Source organism: Anomaloglossus baeobatrachus, chromosome 1, assembly GCF_048569485.1.
Source record: "Anomaloglossus baeobatrachus isolate aAnoBae1 chromosome 1, aAnoBae1.hap1, whole genome shotgun sequence".
In the NCBI taxonomy this organism is placed as follows: domain Eukaryota; kingdom Metazoa; phylum Chordata; class Amphibia; order Anura; family Aromobatidae; genus Anomaloglossus; species Anomaloglossus baeobatrachus.
Genome location: NC_134353.1, coordinates 87,957,023 through 87,977,732, shown reverse-complemented (window position 1 = coordinate 87,977,732; position 20,710 = coordinate 87,957,023). Strand labels below are relative to the sequence as shown.

The window sequence follows — 20,710 nt, the reverse complement described above, 5'->3', positions numbered from 1 at the left end:
GGCAAAATTAGTCAACTTAGCCGGGTCGGTAACTGAAGGGACAGAACCAGGGACAGAGTCAGGAGCCAGAACTATAGTCAGGAAAGTAGCCATGGTCAGGTAATAGGAAGTTGGTCAAATAAGCCAAGATCAGGATCAAGTTGGAGAAGCAAAGCAAGATGAAATTGAGTTCACAAGCTGGGTCAGGATCAAGTACAGAATACACAACAGCAGCACTAAAATAAATACAATAACTGGAACCTCCCACTTGGCCATTTACATAGGGTTAGGTCACAGTTGGCAGTTGATTACACTTGCTGGGCAACACACACATTCTCCGTAGCTGAGCGTCACCCCAACTCACACTATAATCGATAGATGGACTGTGCCCAGTAACTATCAGTAATGCTGCCTCCTCCATCACGAGCGCTGCTCCTGGAGTGACAGGCACAGATGTCACCTGGGCAGGTCCAGGTAAAGATATAACAGTTACTGTTATGTTTTTTATATACTAAAAAAATCACAAAAACAGCAAACTAATATCTACAGTATTCTGTGCTATGTATACATTTACCGTAGCGTATTATTTCACCCATGACCAGAAACCGTATAACAATGAGATCCTTGTATAGATGTATATTAATACTATTAGATATAAGTATACAACGCTTTGTATATTACCACGTGCATTGAACAAATAACATGAAAAACTGGGCATGCTGACATGTTGTCCTGCTTAAAGGAAGGAAATGTGACTCAACAGCAGCGCGCGCCGTACTGAGAGATGCCGAGGAGGAAGTACAGATTTCCCATGCTGTTTCCTAAAGATACTGTACACCTCCGTTCATTCCCTCTATGAGTTTGTTATCTAACGTCAGTTGACAAGTGCGAAAAAAAAATTGTCTCTCTGCTGGAGCATACTGGAGACATTAGTTTTTCAAAATGCAATGACATTCACAGTGGGAATACAACAATAGCATCCTCATATCTACAGATTCGGGTCCATACGACGGGCTATACTTTCCAGCTTTACTCCTTTAGATTTCTAGTGTTCCCATTCAATAGTTCAGACAGAGGTGTATCTAGGTATTCCGGCACCCAGAGCATAAATTTAGTTTGGCGCCCCTCCCCCCAAGTGGTTCGAGTAGTCACCATGAGATCAATCATTCATATGCGATTTAAACTCTCACAGTCTCGTGCCGACAAGTTGCTCTTCTTAATTCTCTCGATGTTCAGGGAAAAACTCAGAGAAGCTGGATGTGATGTGACCATAAGTATGAAAATTGCATAGTGGAGGGCCGTGTGATGACTGTTGGAACCAGGAAGCAGAGCTGAATCTTGACAGTGAGGATATTACACACTGTTAGGATTGCCATGCTACACTGCTTAATTTTATAATTAAAGAACTTGTCCAGGTTTGTGATGAAAGTCTGCCATCACACTAAATGACTGCAGGCTTCTAAATTCTTAAGGGTACTTTACAAGCTGCGATATCGGTAACTGACGTACCCGCCCCCATCAGTTGTGTGTCACGGGCAAATTGCTGCCTGTGGCGCACAACATCGCTAACACCCATCACACGGACTTACCTTCTTTGCGACGTCGTTCTGGCTGGCGAACCGCCTCCTTTCTAAGGGGGCTGTTCGTGCGGAGTCACAGCGACTTCACATGGCAGCCATCCAATAGCAGATGAGGGGCGGAGATGAGCAACTGGAACATGCCGCCCACCTCCTTCATTTCTCATGGCCGGAGGATGCAGGTAAGGAGATGTTCGTCGTTCCTGCGGTGTCACACATAGCGATGTGTGCTGCCGCAGGAACGACGAACAACATCGTACCTGCAGCAGCAATGATATTTGGAAAAGAAGCGACGTGTCAACAAGCAACGATTTTTCACGTTTTTGCGCTTGTTGATTGTCGCCCCTTGGTGTCACACGCTGCGATGTCACTAACGGCGCCGGATGTGCGTTACTGACGACGTGACCCTGATGATATATCGTTAGCGATGTCGCAGCGTGTAAAGCACCCTTTACAGCGTGCACACTGCAAACTTTTAGGAATCTCCCTTGCCAGCAGCAAGAGTGGATAGTCATGTGAACACAAGCATGCAATTTGTATACTAATGGACACATATCAACTAGACATGTCCGGCTTTGCTCAATTTATTTCCATTCCATGTATGCAAATTACATATTTGCAGTTTCCTGACCTTCCACTCTCACCACCGGCACCAAAGAATCCTGACAGCCTGCAGTGCGTGTGCGGAGAGAATTCAGAACTCTGGAGTCACTCTATGTCACAAACATAGACAACCTCTTTAATGCTCCTAACACAAATAAAAACATATTAGACCTTAACTTCAGATGGCACAACATTCTATTAACATAGCCATGTAACATATAATATTACAAGTTATGGATTGCTACATGTCTACAGGATCAGAACCAAAAACAGCACAAGAATACATCACCAGAACCATCAGCAGTACAGAAATATGTCACTAGAACCATAATCAGTACAGAAACACAGCATCACAACCCTCATCAGTACAGAAATACATCACCAGAACCACCAGCAGAGCAGAAATACATCAGTAGAAACACAATCACTAGTCAATGAGTGTTTTGTCTATTGGGCTGACCACATTTGTGAACATCAGGAACAGCCGACCTCCATTTCTTAACTCAGAAACGCAGAATTCCTATTTAAAGTTTATAAAACTGGGTTCCCAACAGCCATCAAATTCTGTACATTGTTCAGCAGTAATGGTGATCATGGAGGTTATTTATCTACCAATTCTATTTTCCTCCATGATAAAATCTATGAGCCTAATTAAAAAGTGATTGGTATAGATTTACTAATCTAGTTCAATATTTAAAAGGGAACCTGTCACCAGTTTTATGGCCTATAAGCTGCGGCCACCACCAGTGGGCTCTTATATACAGCATTCTAACATGCTGTATATAAGAGCGCAGGCCGCTGTGAGAACATAAAAACACTATAATACTCACTTAAACCGGTCGCTGCGGTGCTGGTTGGCCCCGTGGGCGGCGCTGTTCTCTGGGACCGGCGCCTCCTCTCTCGGCCATCTTGCTCCTCCGTCTTCTGAAGCCTGTGTGCATGACGCGTCCACGTTATACACACTCGCCAGCACTGAGGTCCTGCGCAGGTGCACTTTGATCTGCCCTGCTCAGGGCAGATCAAAGCATTGTAGTGCGCCTGTGCAGAACCTCAGTGCTGGCGAGTGTGTATGATGTGGTCTCCTGGATCTTTCAGTTCGCCGCTACAGGCTGTGTATCGGGTAACCATCGTGACGAGGGAGGAGCTTATGCTGCCAGCGCGCTGACGCCAAAGGCAGGAGCCGCTTGCTTCTGATTGGTCAGCTCGCTGCCTTTGAGTAGCGGCTGGCAGCGGAAGTTCCTCCCTTGTCGCGATGGTTACCGATACACATCATGTATCGGCAAACTACAAGAACCTTGAGGCCGGCGATGGAACGGAAGGTAAGGTGAGCATAATATGTGTGTGTTTGTGCGTGCTTGTGTGTGTTTGTGTGGACTGCAAGAGCGGGTTAGAGCGCGGTGGATGTACGGAACCGGAAGTGTGTGCGGTGAGTATTTTGCTTGTTCAGCTAAGCTTGTTCGTAAACTGAGATACAAATTTACAGCAAGCTTTGCTTGTTAAGCGAAATATGTATAAGAATATTAGAGAAAGGAAAACAAATACATAGTAATACAATGTGAAAAATGAGTAAAAATGCTGTATCCTTATATTATTGAATGCTATATTTATCACAGTTACTCATTTCTAGATGATAAACTTGGTGAGCTAACTCTACACCACCCCTGGTTAACTCGGTTTGTGCCCCTTTTCTCCGATTTGGCGCGTTTTGCTTTTGAGCCATGCCCCTTTTTCCCCTAAGTGACACCTTTGTAGGATGAGCCACAAAAGCACAAAAGTGTATAAAACACATAATAAATAGGAACAATACTGAATGCAAATATTTGCTGCAAAATGTGACAAAGCTTGACTTATCATCAAAGTCGAGGTGAATTCAAAGTAGTATATTCCATTATACATTTGGGGAGTCACTTACTTTAAAGCGGTTGTCAGGACTTTAATTTTAATGACCTATTTTTAGGATAGGTCATCAATGTCAGACCAGCTATTCCCAGTGCCGCCACCGTAGCCGGAAGTACTCAGTTGCAGAGATGCCCAGCAAAGCTTCACCTACGAAATAGTGACCGTGACTGGGTACTGAACACCTGCCTCCTATTGATTTAAAGGGAACCTGTCATCAGAAATTTAGCTTGAAACCTAAAAGTTTCCCCCTCTGCAGCTCCTGGGCTGCATTCTAGGAAGGTTCCTGTACTTTTTGTGGCCCTTTTTAAATCAAATTAAATACTTTATAAACTTGTACCTTTTGCTATGTAAATTTTGTAAATCGTCCATGGGGGCGGGCTCTCTGCTGACCGTTGCTGTTCCTCCAGCACATTGACGCCGTCCCCCCCACGCTCCATTTCATCCATCAGGACGCCACCCACTGCGCCCGAGGTGCCACCCACGCCAGGATCGCTGGTGACGTGTGTCACAAGCACGAGATTATTGTGGCGCTGTGATTGCATCGCAAGTGCCCGCCCATAATCTCGTGGACGCGCTTTCCCCCACTGCCTCCAGCGTTCTGCGCAAGCGCTCGCCGGCCAACTGACCTGACGTCACCTCCTTCCCATCTTACCCTGCAGCAGGGCAAGATGGGAAAGAGGTGACATCGGGTCATCTGGCCAGCAAGCGCTTGCGCAGAACGCTGGAGGAAGAGGGGAAAGTGTGGTCACGAGGTTATGGGCGGCACTTGCTGATGACACTCACAGCGCCACCCATAACCTCGTGCCTGCGCAAAACGTCACCAGCGGTCACACGTGCACACAGTGCACAGTACCGCTACAGTCGCACAGCGCATGCGCGGGACCACGGGCGCCCAGGGGCGGCGTCCTGAGATATGAAATTCAGTGTTGGGGGCGGCGTAAATCTGCTGGAGGAACAGCAACAGTCAGCAGAGAGCCCGCCCCCATGGACAATTTACAAAATTTACATAGCAAAAGGTACAAGTTTATAAAGTATTTAATTTGGTTTAAAAGGGGCCACAAAAAGTACAGGAACCTTCCTAGAATGCAGCCCAGGAGCTACAGAGGGGGAAACTTAGGTTTAGAGCTAAATTTCTGATGACAGGTTCCCTTTAAATAGAAGGGCAATATGCAGTACCCAGCCATGGCCACTATGCTGTTGATGGCGCTGTGCTGTGCAGCTCCGAAGCAAGCAGTTCCGGACGGTGGCGGCACCAAAAATATCTGATCGGTCGAGTTTCCTGGAGTTGCACTTCCACCGATCAAATAAGGATAGATCATCAATGTTAAAGTCCTGGACAACCAATTTAAGGTTTATTCCCTTCTTTAGAAAAAATTATCAACTATTCATGAAATATGTGATAACTTGCTGGGAATCCACAGAGAAAGCCGAACTGCGCACTTGTTCTGGCAGATCAAAAACAATGCATGGAGCAGCCAATGCTCTATGCAGATGGATATTATGAAAAAAAAAGGAAGGAAGGATGGACAATTCCGGGGCTGTACATTCTAAATATATTCTTATCCCTCACATACAATATACAGCCCAGGAATTATCCAGCCTTCCTTTCTTTTTAAACAATGCATACTTTTTGCATTCTCTTTGAATTTAGAAGCCATTCCATAATGTGATATTGCAGGTACAAAGCACTATACTGTAGATAATCTATTCCAGAGGGAACTGAAATGAGAAGAAGCAGTGAAAAAATTCAATGTTTTTATAGTGCAATATATCCATATGGGAAAACTAATGTGGCTATTGAAAATGTTATGTAAGTGCGGAGCGTCCAAAGCCGATGATAGAAAACAGCTACAAATGCAATAAATATACAACGCGAAACAGCAGAGCAAAACCACAGCCGAGAAAGTAAGGAGGACTATTCCTCAAAGCAGTCTATAGTCTAATGAGAACAGGAGGCAAGTAGTGGTGGGATGAGAAAGAAAAAAAGAGAGCAAGTGAGAGAGAGCGCAAGAGAGAGCGATAGTGAGAGAGAGAGAGAAGGCGGAAGAGAGAGAGCAGGGTAGACAGAGGGAGAGCGAGAGATAGAATGAGATTGAAAGAGTGAGAGAGAGAGCAAGACAAAGTGAGTGAGAGAGTGAGCGAGAGTGAGAGAAAATGAGTGTGCAAGAGCAGGAGAGAGCAAGAGTGAGTGAGAGTGAGTGAGAGAGTGAGAGAGAGCAAGAGAGAGTGAGAGTGTGAGCAAGAGATAGCTGGAGAGAGTGTAAGTTAGAGAGAGCAAGAAATAGCAAGAGAGCGAGCAAGAGCGCGAGAGAGCTAGAGAAACTAAGATAGACAGCGAGAGAACACCTGAGAGCAAGAGAGCGCAAGAGTGATAGTGAGAGAGAGTGAGTGAGAATTAGAACAAACAAGAGAGAGTGAGATAGCAAGCGAGAGTGAGGAATTAGGAGAGAGAGCAAGTGCGAGTGGAAGAGAAAGGGAGAGTGAAAACAAGCGATAAACAAGAGCTCGAGAGAGAGCAAGAGAAGACAGAGACCGCGAGATCAACTGAGAGCGAGAGAAAGCGAGAGTGATAGAGAGCGAGAGTGAGCAAGAATTAGAACAAGCAAGAAAGAGCGAGATAGAGAGCAAGAGAGCAAGTGTGAGTGGAAGAGTTGTTAAGGGGGGCATAATTTAGGGTGATGCAATCCAAGTTATGCATTCACGTCTTAAACCCATCTGCATTCCAAATCCAGAGTCATTTGTCAGCATGCGTGCTATGCTATTCATCCACACAGAGCAGTGATGTTCACAGATCTAGGTAGAAATATGACTGACTTTATTACGGAAGATCAGATACATTTAAAGAAATCAGTTGGCCAGGAGCCAAGAATACTTGACACTTCTCCTATTTGGTAAATGGCAAAAAGAGCTTATTCTGAGATATATATGTATATGTGTTTCATCTTTTTATATTACACTAAGTCAGGATGAATCACTTATGACCAGAAAGTCCTGTATCTGAGTACAGTTCAAACGTCATTTTGAGTCCTGTTTTTACATATCTTCATATGGTCAGTATTCAGAATTATAACAGTCCATAACCATGTCCATAACAGAGCAAGCTAGAACGAGAGAAAGGGAGAGTGAAAACAAGCGAGAGAGCGAGAGAGTGCAAGAGAGCAAGCGAGAGAGAGCAAGCAAGAGAGTGAGAGAGCAAGAGAGCGAGTGAGAGAGAGCAAGCAAGAGAGTGAGAGAGCAAGAGAGCGAGTGAGAGAGAGCAAGCAAGAGAGTGAGAGAGCAAGAGAGCGAGCAAGAGAGCGAGCAAGAGAGAGAGTAAGCAAGAGAGCGAGCAAGAGAGTGAGAGAGCAAGAGAGCGAGAGAGAGAGCAAGAGAGAGAGTAAGCAAGAGAGTGAGAGAGCAAGAGTGAGCAAGAGAGAGAGAGTGAGCAAGAGAGTGAGAGAGCAAGAGAGAGAGAGCAAGAGAGCGAGCAAGAGAGAGTAAGCAAAAGAGTGAGAGAGCAAGAGAGTGAACAAGAGAGAGAGCAAGAGAGCGAGCAAGAGAGAGAGTAAGCAAGAGAGTGAGAGAGCAAGAGAGAGAGCAAGAGAGAGAGCAAGAGAGCGAGCAAGAGAGAGAGTAAGCAAGAGAGTGAGAGAGCAAGAGAGTGAACAAGAGAGAGAGCAAGAGAGCGAGCAAGAGAGAGAGAGCGAGCAAGAGAGTGAGAGAGCAAGAGAGAGAGAGAAAGAGCGAGCAAGAGAGAGAGTGAGCAAGAGAGTGAGAGCGAGAGAGAACAAGAAAGGGAGTGAGAAAGAGAAAGAAATAAGATAGATAAATAGATAGATAATAGATAGACAGACAGAGTATAGATATAGAATAGATAGTCACATTCTCTTTGGTCATTTTTAAAGGGACATGTCACATTACACCCCCGGTTCTATACTTCTCTTTGCAGGCCCCATGTTATAGATCAGAAAGAACAGAATAACAGAATATTTTATAGTTTTGAGAAGATTCAGTATAATCTGTGTCATTTCTTTATAGTGTATGCCTGCTTCCTCTATGCCCTAGGAGTCCAGTGGGCGGTCCTTCTTATTTTGTCTGTTCTGTCAATCACTGGGGGTTATACTGAAGCTTTTCTCACAATGCTATATATCATTCTGCTCCTCTCCTCCTGCTCTATAACACGGGGCCTGCAGATAAGATGTTATGTTCAGTGAGACAGGTCTCATCTAATGAAATGGATGTTTTTGTCAATTTTGTAGTTAAAAGTCGCAATAAAGTCACTCTGTATTTGCACATACAGGAGTAAAGCATCCCCTAAAGTATTTTGTAGAAGATTTTTCTTAAAAATGTGTGAAAATTAATACTGTGCATTTCTATCCATTAAAATTGTTTTTAGTCTTGCTGTATTTTGCATAGCAGGGGTTTTTGTCCTTTTTTTTGTATCTGGTATAATTAATTCCAGTGCTGGAAGACAATGTTTTTCTATTTCAAATAGCAGCATTACTTCTGAGTGTGAGAGCGGTATATTGGGGATTAGTGCGCTGCCATAGAACAGTCTGGCTGTATCGTTACTGCCATCTAGTGGTCATATGTGGTATCACCGCTTAGGTCTCCATTTATTTTTACTAATTTTTATTTAATAACTTGCAAGTATTTTGACAACGTAAAATTTATGAGAACAGGGAGCAAAAATGTTGCAGAAATAACAGCGATGATAGAAATGTCGTGGCTGGCGCTCTGTTTCAGTCGGATATCGTTTTGGATTTGTATATTCCTTATTTAATTCTAGAAGGCGCCTTTCTCACTGATCGTGATGACAGATAACATGGAATCAAGTAAAAAAAACAAAAATTTAAAAAAAAATTTATATGTATAAATTTTTAGTAGAACTAATTTCAAATCTGGCCATTTTGTAGTTAGGAGTCCAGTGGGCGGAGCTATGCATTGATTACTAATGTGTCCACTGGACTCTTCAGCTCAAAATATGGAGGAAATTAAATGATAGATCACAAGTTACACTAAACTGTTTCCTCCAAAACTATACATCAATCTGATGAGCAAATCCTGCTCTATAACCTATCCTATATGGTAATTATTAGTATATGAATGTCAGATCAGTTTTAAAGCTATTGTCCAATATTCTGTTTTTGGGTTCAAAATTATTTGTAAATTTCTTCTAATTCTTGTGTTTTCGAAAAAAACGATATAGAAGGATTTTAGTTTCATGAGCTCCCCCTAGTGGCCACTGCTTGTAGCTGCAGTGTCATCGCCAGCAGAGAATGCAATGTATTGTTGTTAACCCTTCCTGATACACCACAGGCTTCTGCATACCGGCATTTACCATTTTTATTTACCACTGTGACACAGAAATAAAGGCTGAAATAACAACATGATAGTGAAATGACGATGGAAAGGCGAAGAACAAAGCTGCATACCATCACACAATCACTGACCCGTGTCATATTAGCATTGGGGGCTATGTATGTATCTATCTATCTATCCGTCTATCCATTATCTATCCATCTATCTATCCCTCTATCTATCCCTCTATCTATCTATCTATCTATCTATCCCTCTATCTATCTCTCTATCTATCTATCCCTCTATCTATCTCTCTATCTATCTATCTATCTATCTATCTATCATCTATCTATCTATCTATCCCTCTATCTATCTATCTATCATCTATCTATCTATCTATCTATTATATCTATCTATCTATCTATCTATCTATCATCTATCTATCTATCTATCTATCCCTCTATCTATCTATCTATCATCTATCTATCTATCTATCTATCTATCTATCTATCCCTCTATCTATCTATCTATCCCTCTATCTATCTATCTATCTATCTATCTATCCCTCTATCTATCTATCTATCTATCCCTCTATCTATCTATCTATCATCTATCTATCTATCTATCTATCCCTCTATCTATCTATCTATCATCTATCTATCTATCTATCTATCCCTCTATCTATCTATCTATCCCTCTATCTATCTATTTATCCCTCTATCTATCTATCTATCTATCCCTCTATCTATCTATCTATCCCTCTATCTATCTATCTATCTATCCCTCTATCCCTCTATCTATCTATCCCTCTATCTATCCCTCTATCCCTCTATCTATCTATCCCTCTATCTATCCCTCTATCTATCTATCCCTCTATCTATCTATCTATCTATCCATCTATCCATCTATCATCTATCTATCTATCTATCCCTATATCTATCTATCTGTCTGTCTGTCTATCTATCTATCCATCTATCATCTATCTATCTGTCTATCTATCTATCTATCTATCTATCTATCTATCTATCTATCTATCTATCCATTTATCCATGTATCTATCCATCCATCCATGTATCTAGCCATCTATCCATCCATCTCTCCATCCATCTCTCCATCCATCCATCCATCCATCCATCCATCCATCTATCCATCCATCTCTCCATCCATCTCTCCATCCATCCATCCATCTATCCATCCATCTATCCATCCATCTCTCCATCCATCTCTCCATCCATCCATCCATCCATCCATCTATCCATCCATCTCTCCATCCATCTCTCCATCCATCCATCCATCCATCCATCCATCTATCCATCCATCTCTCCATCCATCCATCCATCCATCTATCCATCCATCTCTCCATCCATCTCTCCATCCATCTCTCCATCCATCCATCCATCCATCCATCCATCCATCCATCCATCTATCCATCCATCTCTCCATCCATCTCTCCATCCATCCATCCATCCATCCATCCATCTATCCATCCATCTATCCATCCATCTCTCCATCCATCTCTCCATCCATCCATCCATTTAACTCATCCATTCATCCTTTAAAGGGCTACTAGAAATCTAGAGTTAAGGTGGTGTCACACACAGCGACGACGACAACAACGATGCTGCCAGTGCCGGCTCCTGCTCTGTGCACATGTAGCTGCAGTACACATCGTGTAATTAACCCGATGTGTACTGTAGCTAGGAGAGCAGGGAGCCAGCGCTAAGCAGTGTGCGCGGCTCCCTGCTCTCTGCACATGTAGTACAGAGACGCGTGTCGTTATGATCGCTGCTGCGTTGCTGTGTTTGACAGCTAAGCAGCGATCATAACAGCGACTTACAAGGTCGCTGTTGCGTCACAGGAAAAGGTGACGTAACTGCGACGTCGTTGTCGCTATGTGTGAACCCAGCTTATGGGCATGGTCATACTATGTTTATTTTCACCGAGGTGAAGGTCAATCAGCAGAACCCACTGCAGGACACACTGGATTCTAAAACATTTTTGTTAACATTTTTCCATTTCCATTTTTTTTCTTTTATTTTTTTTTTTGTAGCTTTTTTTTTAATATTTTTGGGCAGCAATTTTCTCATGTTTTTTTACATCCATTAAGAAATGAATAAAACACGAGCATCTGTTGAGGTGGAAAAAAAAAACCTTATAAAATGCCCAAAGAAACACGAGAATTTTTTTGTTTTTTTTTTTAGCCTTTCCATTGACTTCTATTGTAAAGTATGGAGCGTCTTCTTAGAAAAAAACCAGAAGAATGGATGTCACTCCTTTTACTAAAAAGTAAAAAACATGTAAAAAAAAAAACTTGCTGGAGCACATGAACGAGGTGTTTTTCCATAAAAATGAAATGGAACATACTCTTCAGTGCTTCCTTGGAGCCTTTTTGGACTTTTTTTTTTCCAGTGGACATAATAAAAAAAATGCTGAAAAAAACAGTGTGAACATATTAGAGGGAATGAAAAGAATTAGACAACAATAGCTGTGTTCTTCCACATCTCTCCACAGGCTGTGTACAGCATAGCGGCTTACACCCCTTCACTGATCTACATACAGGACACAACCATGCACCGGCGGTGTACAATACTTTATGCCATTGTGATTTTGTTTGAATATTTGTTTTTAAATGTAACCGATCACATTATTCATAGAGTCCATATCTGTCCAGCATCAGCAACCTGCATCACTCCGGCTGTTGGGAAACTCTTAGGCAGTGTGCACATATTGTGTTTTTACTGCATTTTGTTATGCATTTTTGAGTGCAGATTTGTCACAAAACCTGAAGGTAATCTTGATGGCAGAAATATCAATGGGAATCCGGAAGTGTCATGTACACATTGCTTATTTGTGAATTGCAGATTTGATGCAGAAAATAATCTCTAGTGTTTTTAGACAGCAATGAATGCAATTTAAAGCATATAGATCCTAGAGCTAGACAGATGGATAGTAGATAACTAGCTTCTAGAGCTTTCTATTAACCAAATAAATTAATATTTAAAAAAAATGTCTTGGGCCCCCTCACCCCCATTTTTTATAACCAGTAAAAGTAAGGCTATGTGCACACATCTGTGTTCTGGCTTGACAACTAAGCTGCAGCGTTTTGACAAATGTTAAACTGCGTTTGACAAAAAAAAGCGTTAAAAACGCATGCATTTTCGGCACGTTTTGGGCGCATTTTAAACAGCATGTTTTGAGATTGAGAAGTCAGTGGGTGGATAATGCAACCAAAATGAACTGAAGAAGTGACATGCTGCTTTTTTTTTAAGCCACGATTTTGACAAATATTTGTCAAACAAAACGCTGCCTAAAAAAAGCAATGTGTGGAAGGAAAATCTGATTTCTTATAGACTTTGCTGGGGAAGCAAAACACATGCATTTTGTCATTGACACAGGGCAGTTTAAAAAGCAACCCAAAAGCAAGGAAAATGCACACGTTCGCACATAGCCTAAAGCAGACAGCTGGGGGCTGGTATTATCAGGCAGGGAAGGTCCATGGTTATTGGACCCTTCCCAACCTAAAACTACCAGCATGCAGGCACCCCAAAAGTGGTGCATCACATTAGATGCTACAATTATGGCATTTCGACCCAACTATTTCCAATTGCCCTGGTGCAAAAAATCCAGAAACATAAAAACAAAGGAAAATAAAACAAGACGCTTTCCCTCATTCATCACTTTATTCCCAAAAAAAAGAAGAAATCCTCAGCAGGTCCAAAGTAGTCCACAATGAATCTGATGATCAAAGTCTATGGAGCATCATTCTAACATTCCATAGACTTTGCTTGCAAGTACACGTTGTGCTGCATGAGACCCGGCACCTCTAAAGAGAAGAGACATCAGAAAACGTGTGTTGGGGAAAATTTTATTTTCAATAAAGTAATTTCTTTTGTGTGTGATTCTTCTTTTTTTTATTACTGAGTTAGTAATGGGGGTGTCTGATAGATGCCTCTCCATTATTAATACCAGGGCTTGATGCCAGCTGTCACTACACAGCTGACATTAACCCCAACTACTACTACCTGATTGTTTGTTCAGCACCAGGGCAATTGGGAAGGGCTTAGTCAAATCACCAGAATTGGCTCAGCTAATGGATGTGCCATTTCTGAGGCAGCTGCTCTTTTTAGGATGGGAAGGGACCAATATCCATGAACTGTACCAGCCTAATAATATCAGCTCACAGCTGTCTACTTTACCTTTGCTGGTTATCAAATATAGGGGGAACCCATGTCCTTTTTTTCTTTAAATTATTTCTTTATTCAGTTAATAGAAAGCTCTACAAGAAGTCTATGTATTTATCTATCTAGAAGTTTACATTCACTATCTAAAAAGACACATCTGCATGTTTTTCTCACTATCTGAATAGAAATCAGAATAAACATTTCCCGTTTTAGTTTAATTAGGAACCAAAATTATTTATATTAGCCAAATGCCAGAATAATGAGAGAGAGAATATTTTAAGGCATTTTTATTACTTTCTTCAAAAGTTTACATACACTAAAGGCGGCATCACACTCGCCGATATGTCGTGCGATCGCATGAGCGATCGCACCCACCCCCGTCGTTTGTGTGTCACGGGCAATTAGTTGCCCGTGGCGCACAAAGTCATTAACTCCCTGTCACACGTACTTACCTCCCTAACGACGTCGCTGTGGGCGGCGAACATACTCTTCCTGAAGAGGAGGGACGTTCGGCGTCACAGCGAAGGGGCGGAGATGAGCGGGACATAACATCCCGTCCACCTCCTTCCTTCCGCATTGCTGGCGGGACGCAGGAACGCTGTGTTTGTCATTCCCGGGGTGTTACACGTAGCGATGTGTGCTGCCCTGGGAACGATGAACAAACGGCGCACAGAAGGGAGGACGGCATTATGAAAATGAACGACATGTCGACGAGCAACGATAAGGTGAGCATTTTTGCTCGTTCACAGTCGTTCGATGGTGTCACACGCTACGACATCTCTAACGATGCCGGATGTGCGTCACATACTCCGTGACCCCGCCGACATATCGTTAGATATATCGTAGCGTATGACAGGACCTTAAGAGTACTATGCCTTTAAACAATATGGGACAGCTCATATGATGATGTCATGTCTTTGGAAGCTTTTGATAGGTTTATTGGCAACATCTGAGTTAATTAGAGACACACCTGTAAACTTCTGGTTTCAGTTGTATCTGTGACGCCCCTGGACTATCAGGTCATCACAGGGTATTGCACAATCTACCCTCCCGTGCAGTATCCACCTCCCTCTTGGTTATGGGTTCCTAACCAAATGGTGTTGCCTACAACAGCAAATCAAATCCTAGATACACCCTGCACCACACCCACCAGACACACCAGTGGACGGCTTCAGTGGAATAGAATCGCCCACCTGGGGGGTCAGGGAGGGGAGGTGAGGAGTGTAGTCAGTCGGTTAGAGAGTCGGTTAACGAGTTCTGGTGAGAGAGTAACCCTTGAGCAGTGAGGAGCTCTGAGGAGGTCGGAAGCGGTGACTCCCATAAGGAAACTGTCTAGGTTGCAGTCGGTGGCCTGGGCCTAGAGGAGTCGGACCCCGGTCACAGGGGATTGTGGCAAGGGGCTCGGATCTGTCGAGCAGGACAGCCGGTGGCCTTTCACCGTCACCGGTCCGGGCTCGAGTCATGACGGGTTACGTGGACCCTAGGTCGGAAAGTAGCTGCATGCAACCTGATAATTTACCTGTGGAGAACAGAGCCTTCAAGATTCATTCCCAACCGCTCCAAAATCGGGGCACTAGCGCAACGAGGGGGATGGGACTTTCTACTCAAAGCCACAGAGAACCCAGATCCGAGCAGCTCGGCTGCTTCCACGGGGGCGGCACATTTCTATCTACCTATCTAGCTATCTACCTTACTATTTATCTATCTGTATCTATCTCCAGGCTCCGAAAGCATCAATATCGCATTGAAAACAAGTAAAAAATGCACGTTCTGTTCAATGTGTTTTTTTCTGCCAAGACATGCAGATGTTTTTTCCAATCACATTCAAACTGAAAATACAGTCATTTGTATGAGTCCTTATACTGTCTAATCAGTGCTGACATGTGGGAAATCATCTCTTTACATAAAGGCTGCTACGGTACCGCCCAGTTGTCAGTTTATTTATAAGCAATCCAGAAGAACTGAGGAACGTACTATCACAGAACGATAAACACATGATCCAAAATTCTTATTTTATTTACTAAAACTGACATTTCCTAAGAGCGGATAGGTCAGCTTCAATAAAGATATATTTTTAGAGTGTCTTAGTAAACCAATGATATCTTTTCGGAGCTGTTGATCATAATATCTTGAATTTGTGCTTTTTTGTAGTTGTGTGTAATACTGGAGCCAATGCAAGAATTAATGTCAAGACATAAAACGTATAACCTAAGTCCACGGGACTGTCTGAAAACCTGTTTGTTTCAAAAATGGCAGCGAATGGTTGCACCACCAGGTAAGTGTGGCCCTTACGTGACTGCTCTTGTTATATCCATTCACAGGTTTTTTATAGGGAACCTGTCAGGTGCAAAATGCATCCAGAACCACGAGCAGTTCCGGGTGCATATTTCTAATCCCTGCCTAACCGTCCCAGCATCTAGTAGCATAGATAAAGAGATCTTTAGAAAAAGTATTTCTAAAGATCCTTCATTATACGCTAATGAGGCCCATGACTAGTCACAAGGGTGCTAGTTCTCTTGGCTAGTCGGCCCCCTTAGTGTGACGCCCTGGACTAGCCAGGTAGTCACAGACATTACAACATACACACCTCCTTCCCTAAACAGTCACAACAGTCAAACAAAAACCCTTGTTGCCTCCCTCCAGGGTCTGATCGCCACACCAGGTGGGGCGGAGCCAGGCAGTTGGCCCCACCCACCGAGGAGTTCACAGGTCTGGAGGCGGGAAAAGTGACATATTTGTGTAGACAGTGAAAGTGAGAGGTCAGAAACTGTTGGTGTCTGGGTAGGGGCCCAGACACAAACAGCAAGGTTGGCAGACGGTGGTGGCTGTCTGCAGGAGTTAGTGGATCTTTGCAGAACCGTAGGACCGGGGTCGGGCGGCGGCCCGCCGGTACCGAACCGGGGAGTGGAGTGAAGCTAAGCACACAGGCAGGGCCATCGGAACCCGACTAGGCTTGGAGCCGCCGACAACGGTCAAATCCGAGTGTGACCGGAACCCCAGGGGTTTCCCAACAACCAAGACCCGACAGAAAGCAACAGTCCACACCGTGAGGATATACAGCCACCGCCATAGGCTAGAGATCCAAGGGCCAGCACCTGCGGGCAAAACGGGCTCCTTCGGTACCTATACGCCGGGGAGCGGACTACCGGTGGGCAACCACAGGAGTCAGAACATTCTAACAAGGTGCAGGGAAAGACAGCCACTATCAGCCGTCCGGGGAGAGCACAAACACTGCAGCCGGCTGCGGGACCCATCCATCCAGCCGTTTGGTTTACCAGAGACTCTGTCATTGACTGCCTGAGTGAGTACACCAGTGCCATCCGGCACCGCGCCGCGCTGCCCCTGCAACCCTGCACCCCAGTCATCCAGCCTCCCCGTTACACCACCAGGCCCCGGGATCACCAAACCTTACCCACGGAGGGGACAACATCCTAGCTGCTCCCTACCATCGCTCCCGGGATCCCCGTCACCAGCAGCGGTGGTGCCCTTTATCACCACGACCTGTGGTGATAAAAAAACAAAACAAACCATCCCCTTTTCACTCGTGGATGAGGAGCGCTGCTCGAGTCCCCGGGTCCGGCCCACCGCTCGAGCCACCGAGCAGCAGCAGAAGCCCCGGACCCGAGCGTGGCGAGCGCGTCCCCTCCGCCTGCGACATTAGCATGATAGCACGCCCCGGTGGGGGTGCTAACATGCTTATGAATTTGCAGAGTCAGAGGATGGTCGTGCTCACTTCTGCTGCCACCGCGCCTGACACTGGGTTTAGGCTCAGTGCGCATGATCCCCAGACTTCCGGTCATGCACACTATGAAGCCGGGTGTATGAGTCGTGCCTTCAAATTGGTATAGTGCACATGACCGAAAGTGCCGGAGACTTCTGATCATGCTCACTGACCCTATGCCTGGCATTCTGAGGCGATGCAAAGGACACAGGTACACGCGTCCCTGTTGATGATGACACTGTGCAGTGGGCATTGAATAGCATGTTAGCACACTCCTGTGGGTATGCATCATGCTAAGAAGGTGGAATGAACGCAGGAACGCCCTTGCGACTAGTCTCTGCGCTCATTAGCATATCATAAAGGATGTTTACAAATACTTTTTCTAAAGATCTCTTTGTCTATGCTGCTATATACAGGGACTGACAGGCAGGAATTAGCAATATACACACAGAACTGCTTGTGGGTCTGGCTGCATATTCCATCGGACAGGTTCTCTTTAACCATTTTCAAATTGACGTAGAGGATGAATTGAAAGAGGTGGTCTGCAAGGCAAATCGCAGGCTTAAGTCCACCATGGGGTGAAGACATAAATAGAAAACAAATGTTTTAAAAAATATATAAATCAAGTTAAAAATATAAAAATTACTATCACGCACTTAAAAATAAAGAAATAAAAGAAAGTAAAAACATTTGGTATCATTGTGGTCCAGCTATCAAATTATAAAATTATTGAAACGGAAGAAAAAAAAACCTTAAATTGTGTACAACAAATGGGTATCAGTAAAACCATCAGCTCAGGGTGCAAAAAACAAGCCCATGCACAGCTCTATCAACCGAAAAAAAATTAAAAAGTGACAAGTCAGAAAATGGTGATCGAAACAAAACTTGTATGTTTCCAAATTTATTTTTTTTCATCGCTAAAATAAAAATTCCGTAAAAGTTTGGTATTACTGTAATCGGATTAACCAAAAATTCATGTTGCTAGATCATATTTACCAAGCAATGAATGCCATAAACATAGAGCCCAAAAAAAGATATTACAGGGTTTTGTTTTTCTGATTTTCAGTAAAGAGCTGTGATAAAATGAATGCTATCATTCAAAACTACAACTCGTCCTCCAAAACATAAGTCTTCATATCAACAGAAAAATATAAAAGTCATGGCTCTTGGAAGAAGGGGAGAAAAAAAATGAAAGCTCAAAAATGAAAATTCCTGGATTATTAAAGAGGACCTATTACCAGTAAAAAGTGTCCAGTTTTTGTCCTTATTTTACTCTCACTGCTCCCCTATGTGTTCTAGATTTTTCATTTTTCAAATCTGTCATACTGTTCCAGAGATATGGGCCTTTTCATGTAGTATTTTTTTTTCTTATTTTTTTTAACCAAATGGTTACTACTAAACACGCCCCAGAGGATCTTGTGAGTAACATCCCCCCAGAAAAATTAAAACTAAACAGTAAAGGGCCTATATTTCTGGAACCATATGATGGAAGTTTAAAAAGAAAAAAGCAGAATAATCAGGGGAGCACCGGGAATAAAAAAATGGAAACATCTGGCCAGTTTTGAACAGTGACAGCTCCAATTTAATGGGTTAAAGTGCCTTTGCCACATGAATAATAAATACAGTAGATAAATTTCCAAACCAAACAAAGATACCTCTATTTGCTTGCTAGCATTTTGGAGTTCTTGCCCCTTATCAGTACAATGAGAGACTATCTGGTTGGGTAAGGGTTATGTTTCTCCATAAGGAGATCACCAAGCTTTTGAAGGTAGACTGATTCAATGCATCTCTGGGAAATATTACAAGCAAACAGGTTCTTCACAGAGGAAAAGAACAGCAATTTAGTGATGAGTGAACACTACCATGCTCGGGTGCTATGTACTCGTAATGGACAGTCGGATGCTTTGACAGGCTCAACTTCTGTGCCGAGTATAATGGACGTCAAGGGAGAACTCATACATTTTTCCTGAAGATCTTATTATTTATTAGTATTATAGCACCATTTATTCCATGGAGCTGTACAAGTGAAAAGGGTATAAATAAAAACAAGTACAATAATCAGGAACATTACAAAAACAGACTGGTACAGGAGGAGAGAGGACCCTGCCCACGAGCGCCCACAGTCTACAGGGGATGAGTGAGGATACAGTAGGTGAGGACAGAGCTTGTTGCGGAGTGGTGTACTGGTCTGAGGGTTACTGCCGGTTGTAGGCTTATCGGAAGAGGTGGGTCTTCAGGTTCCTTTTGAAGGTTTCCACAGTAGGTGAGAGTCTGATATAGTGGGGTAGAGCATTCCAGAGTATAGGGGAGGTGTTATGATCCGGAATCATGTAAGACCACCACAAATCATTGGTAAAAAGTGACAAGAGCATTGGCAACTAATCTGGCCGCCATCCCCTTACTAACCATCAACACTAGAAGTAACCGAGGGGTGAACTAACATCCTGTGCACCGCGAACCCAGCCGGAGAACTAGCTATCCTAAAGGAAGGAAAGATGAATAACTCTCTGCCTCAGAAAATAGACAAGAATAGCAAGCCCCCCACATTCAAAGACTGCGGTGATATAGGAAAAACACAATACACAGATAGATGACAGGATTAGCAAAAGGTGAGGCCCCCACTGACTAACATAGGAAAGGACAGGAAAGGGACTGATGGCCAGAGAAAACCCCTGCAAAATTCCAAATTCCTGATAGTACAAAAAGGCCCTCAGATCGCACAATCTGAACTCCGTCCTATACCAGGTGCTCTTGTCATACCAATGAACAGAAAACAAGAATCATAACAAATTCAGAAAGCCACAAACACATGGACTTAAAGGAGCTATACTCCAAACAGAACTGCAGGGAGTTCCCCAGCCAAGCAACTGAGGGGGAAAATCCCTGCATGCAAATAAACTGAAAACAACCACAGCAAATGACAAACCCAGATAAGAGCAAAAGAACCAAACAATAAATAAAGAGCAAAGCACTTATCTGGGGTAGATGTGGTGTGGAGCAGAATGAAGCAGGCTGGTGATACAAAGAACAACTGACATCCGGCATAGCCTGCTATCAGACCAGGATTTAAATAAGCAGAGAGTTAGCAATGGAAACGCCCATTGCTCAACACACCTGGTCTAAGTCCAAACCATTCCTGGCCACCAGAGGGAGCCTCCCACAGCCAAAGCATAACTGACATTCACAACAGGGAGGCACAGGAGAAATCTTGTATATGATTGTTGGAAGAGGAGATAAGAGGGGAGAAGAGAAGGAGATCTTGTGAGGATTGGAGGTTGCATGTAGATAAGTACCGGGAGACTAGGTCACAGATGTATGGAGGAGACAGGTGGTGGATGGTTTGTATGTCATGGTTCGGGTTTTGAACTGGAGTCTTTGGGTAATGGGAAGTCAGTGAAGGGATTCGCAGAGTGGCGAGGCCAGGGAATAGCAAGGGGAGAGGTGGATTAATCGGACCGCAGAGGTTAGGA

The 20,710-nt window shown here is 43.6% G+C and overlaps 1 protein-coding gene across 5 annotated transcripts in view; it reads left to right on the top strand.

The window, feature by feature from the left end:
- Positions 1-20,710, top strand: part of LDB2 (LIM domain binding 2) — a 564,531-nt gene that overhangs the window by 526,457 nt on the left and 17,364 nt on the right. For all 5 annotated transcript variants that reach the window (XM_075346908.1, XM_075346909.1, XM_075346907.1 and 2 more), the window contains exon 6: positions 15,671-15,794. In XM_075346908.1, the coding sequence (XP_075203023.1) occupies positions 15,671-15,794 (124 nt within the window). The remainder of the gene's footprint in view (positions 1-15,670; positions 15,795-20,710) is intronic.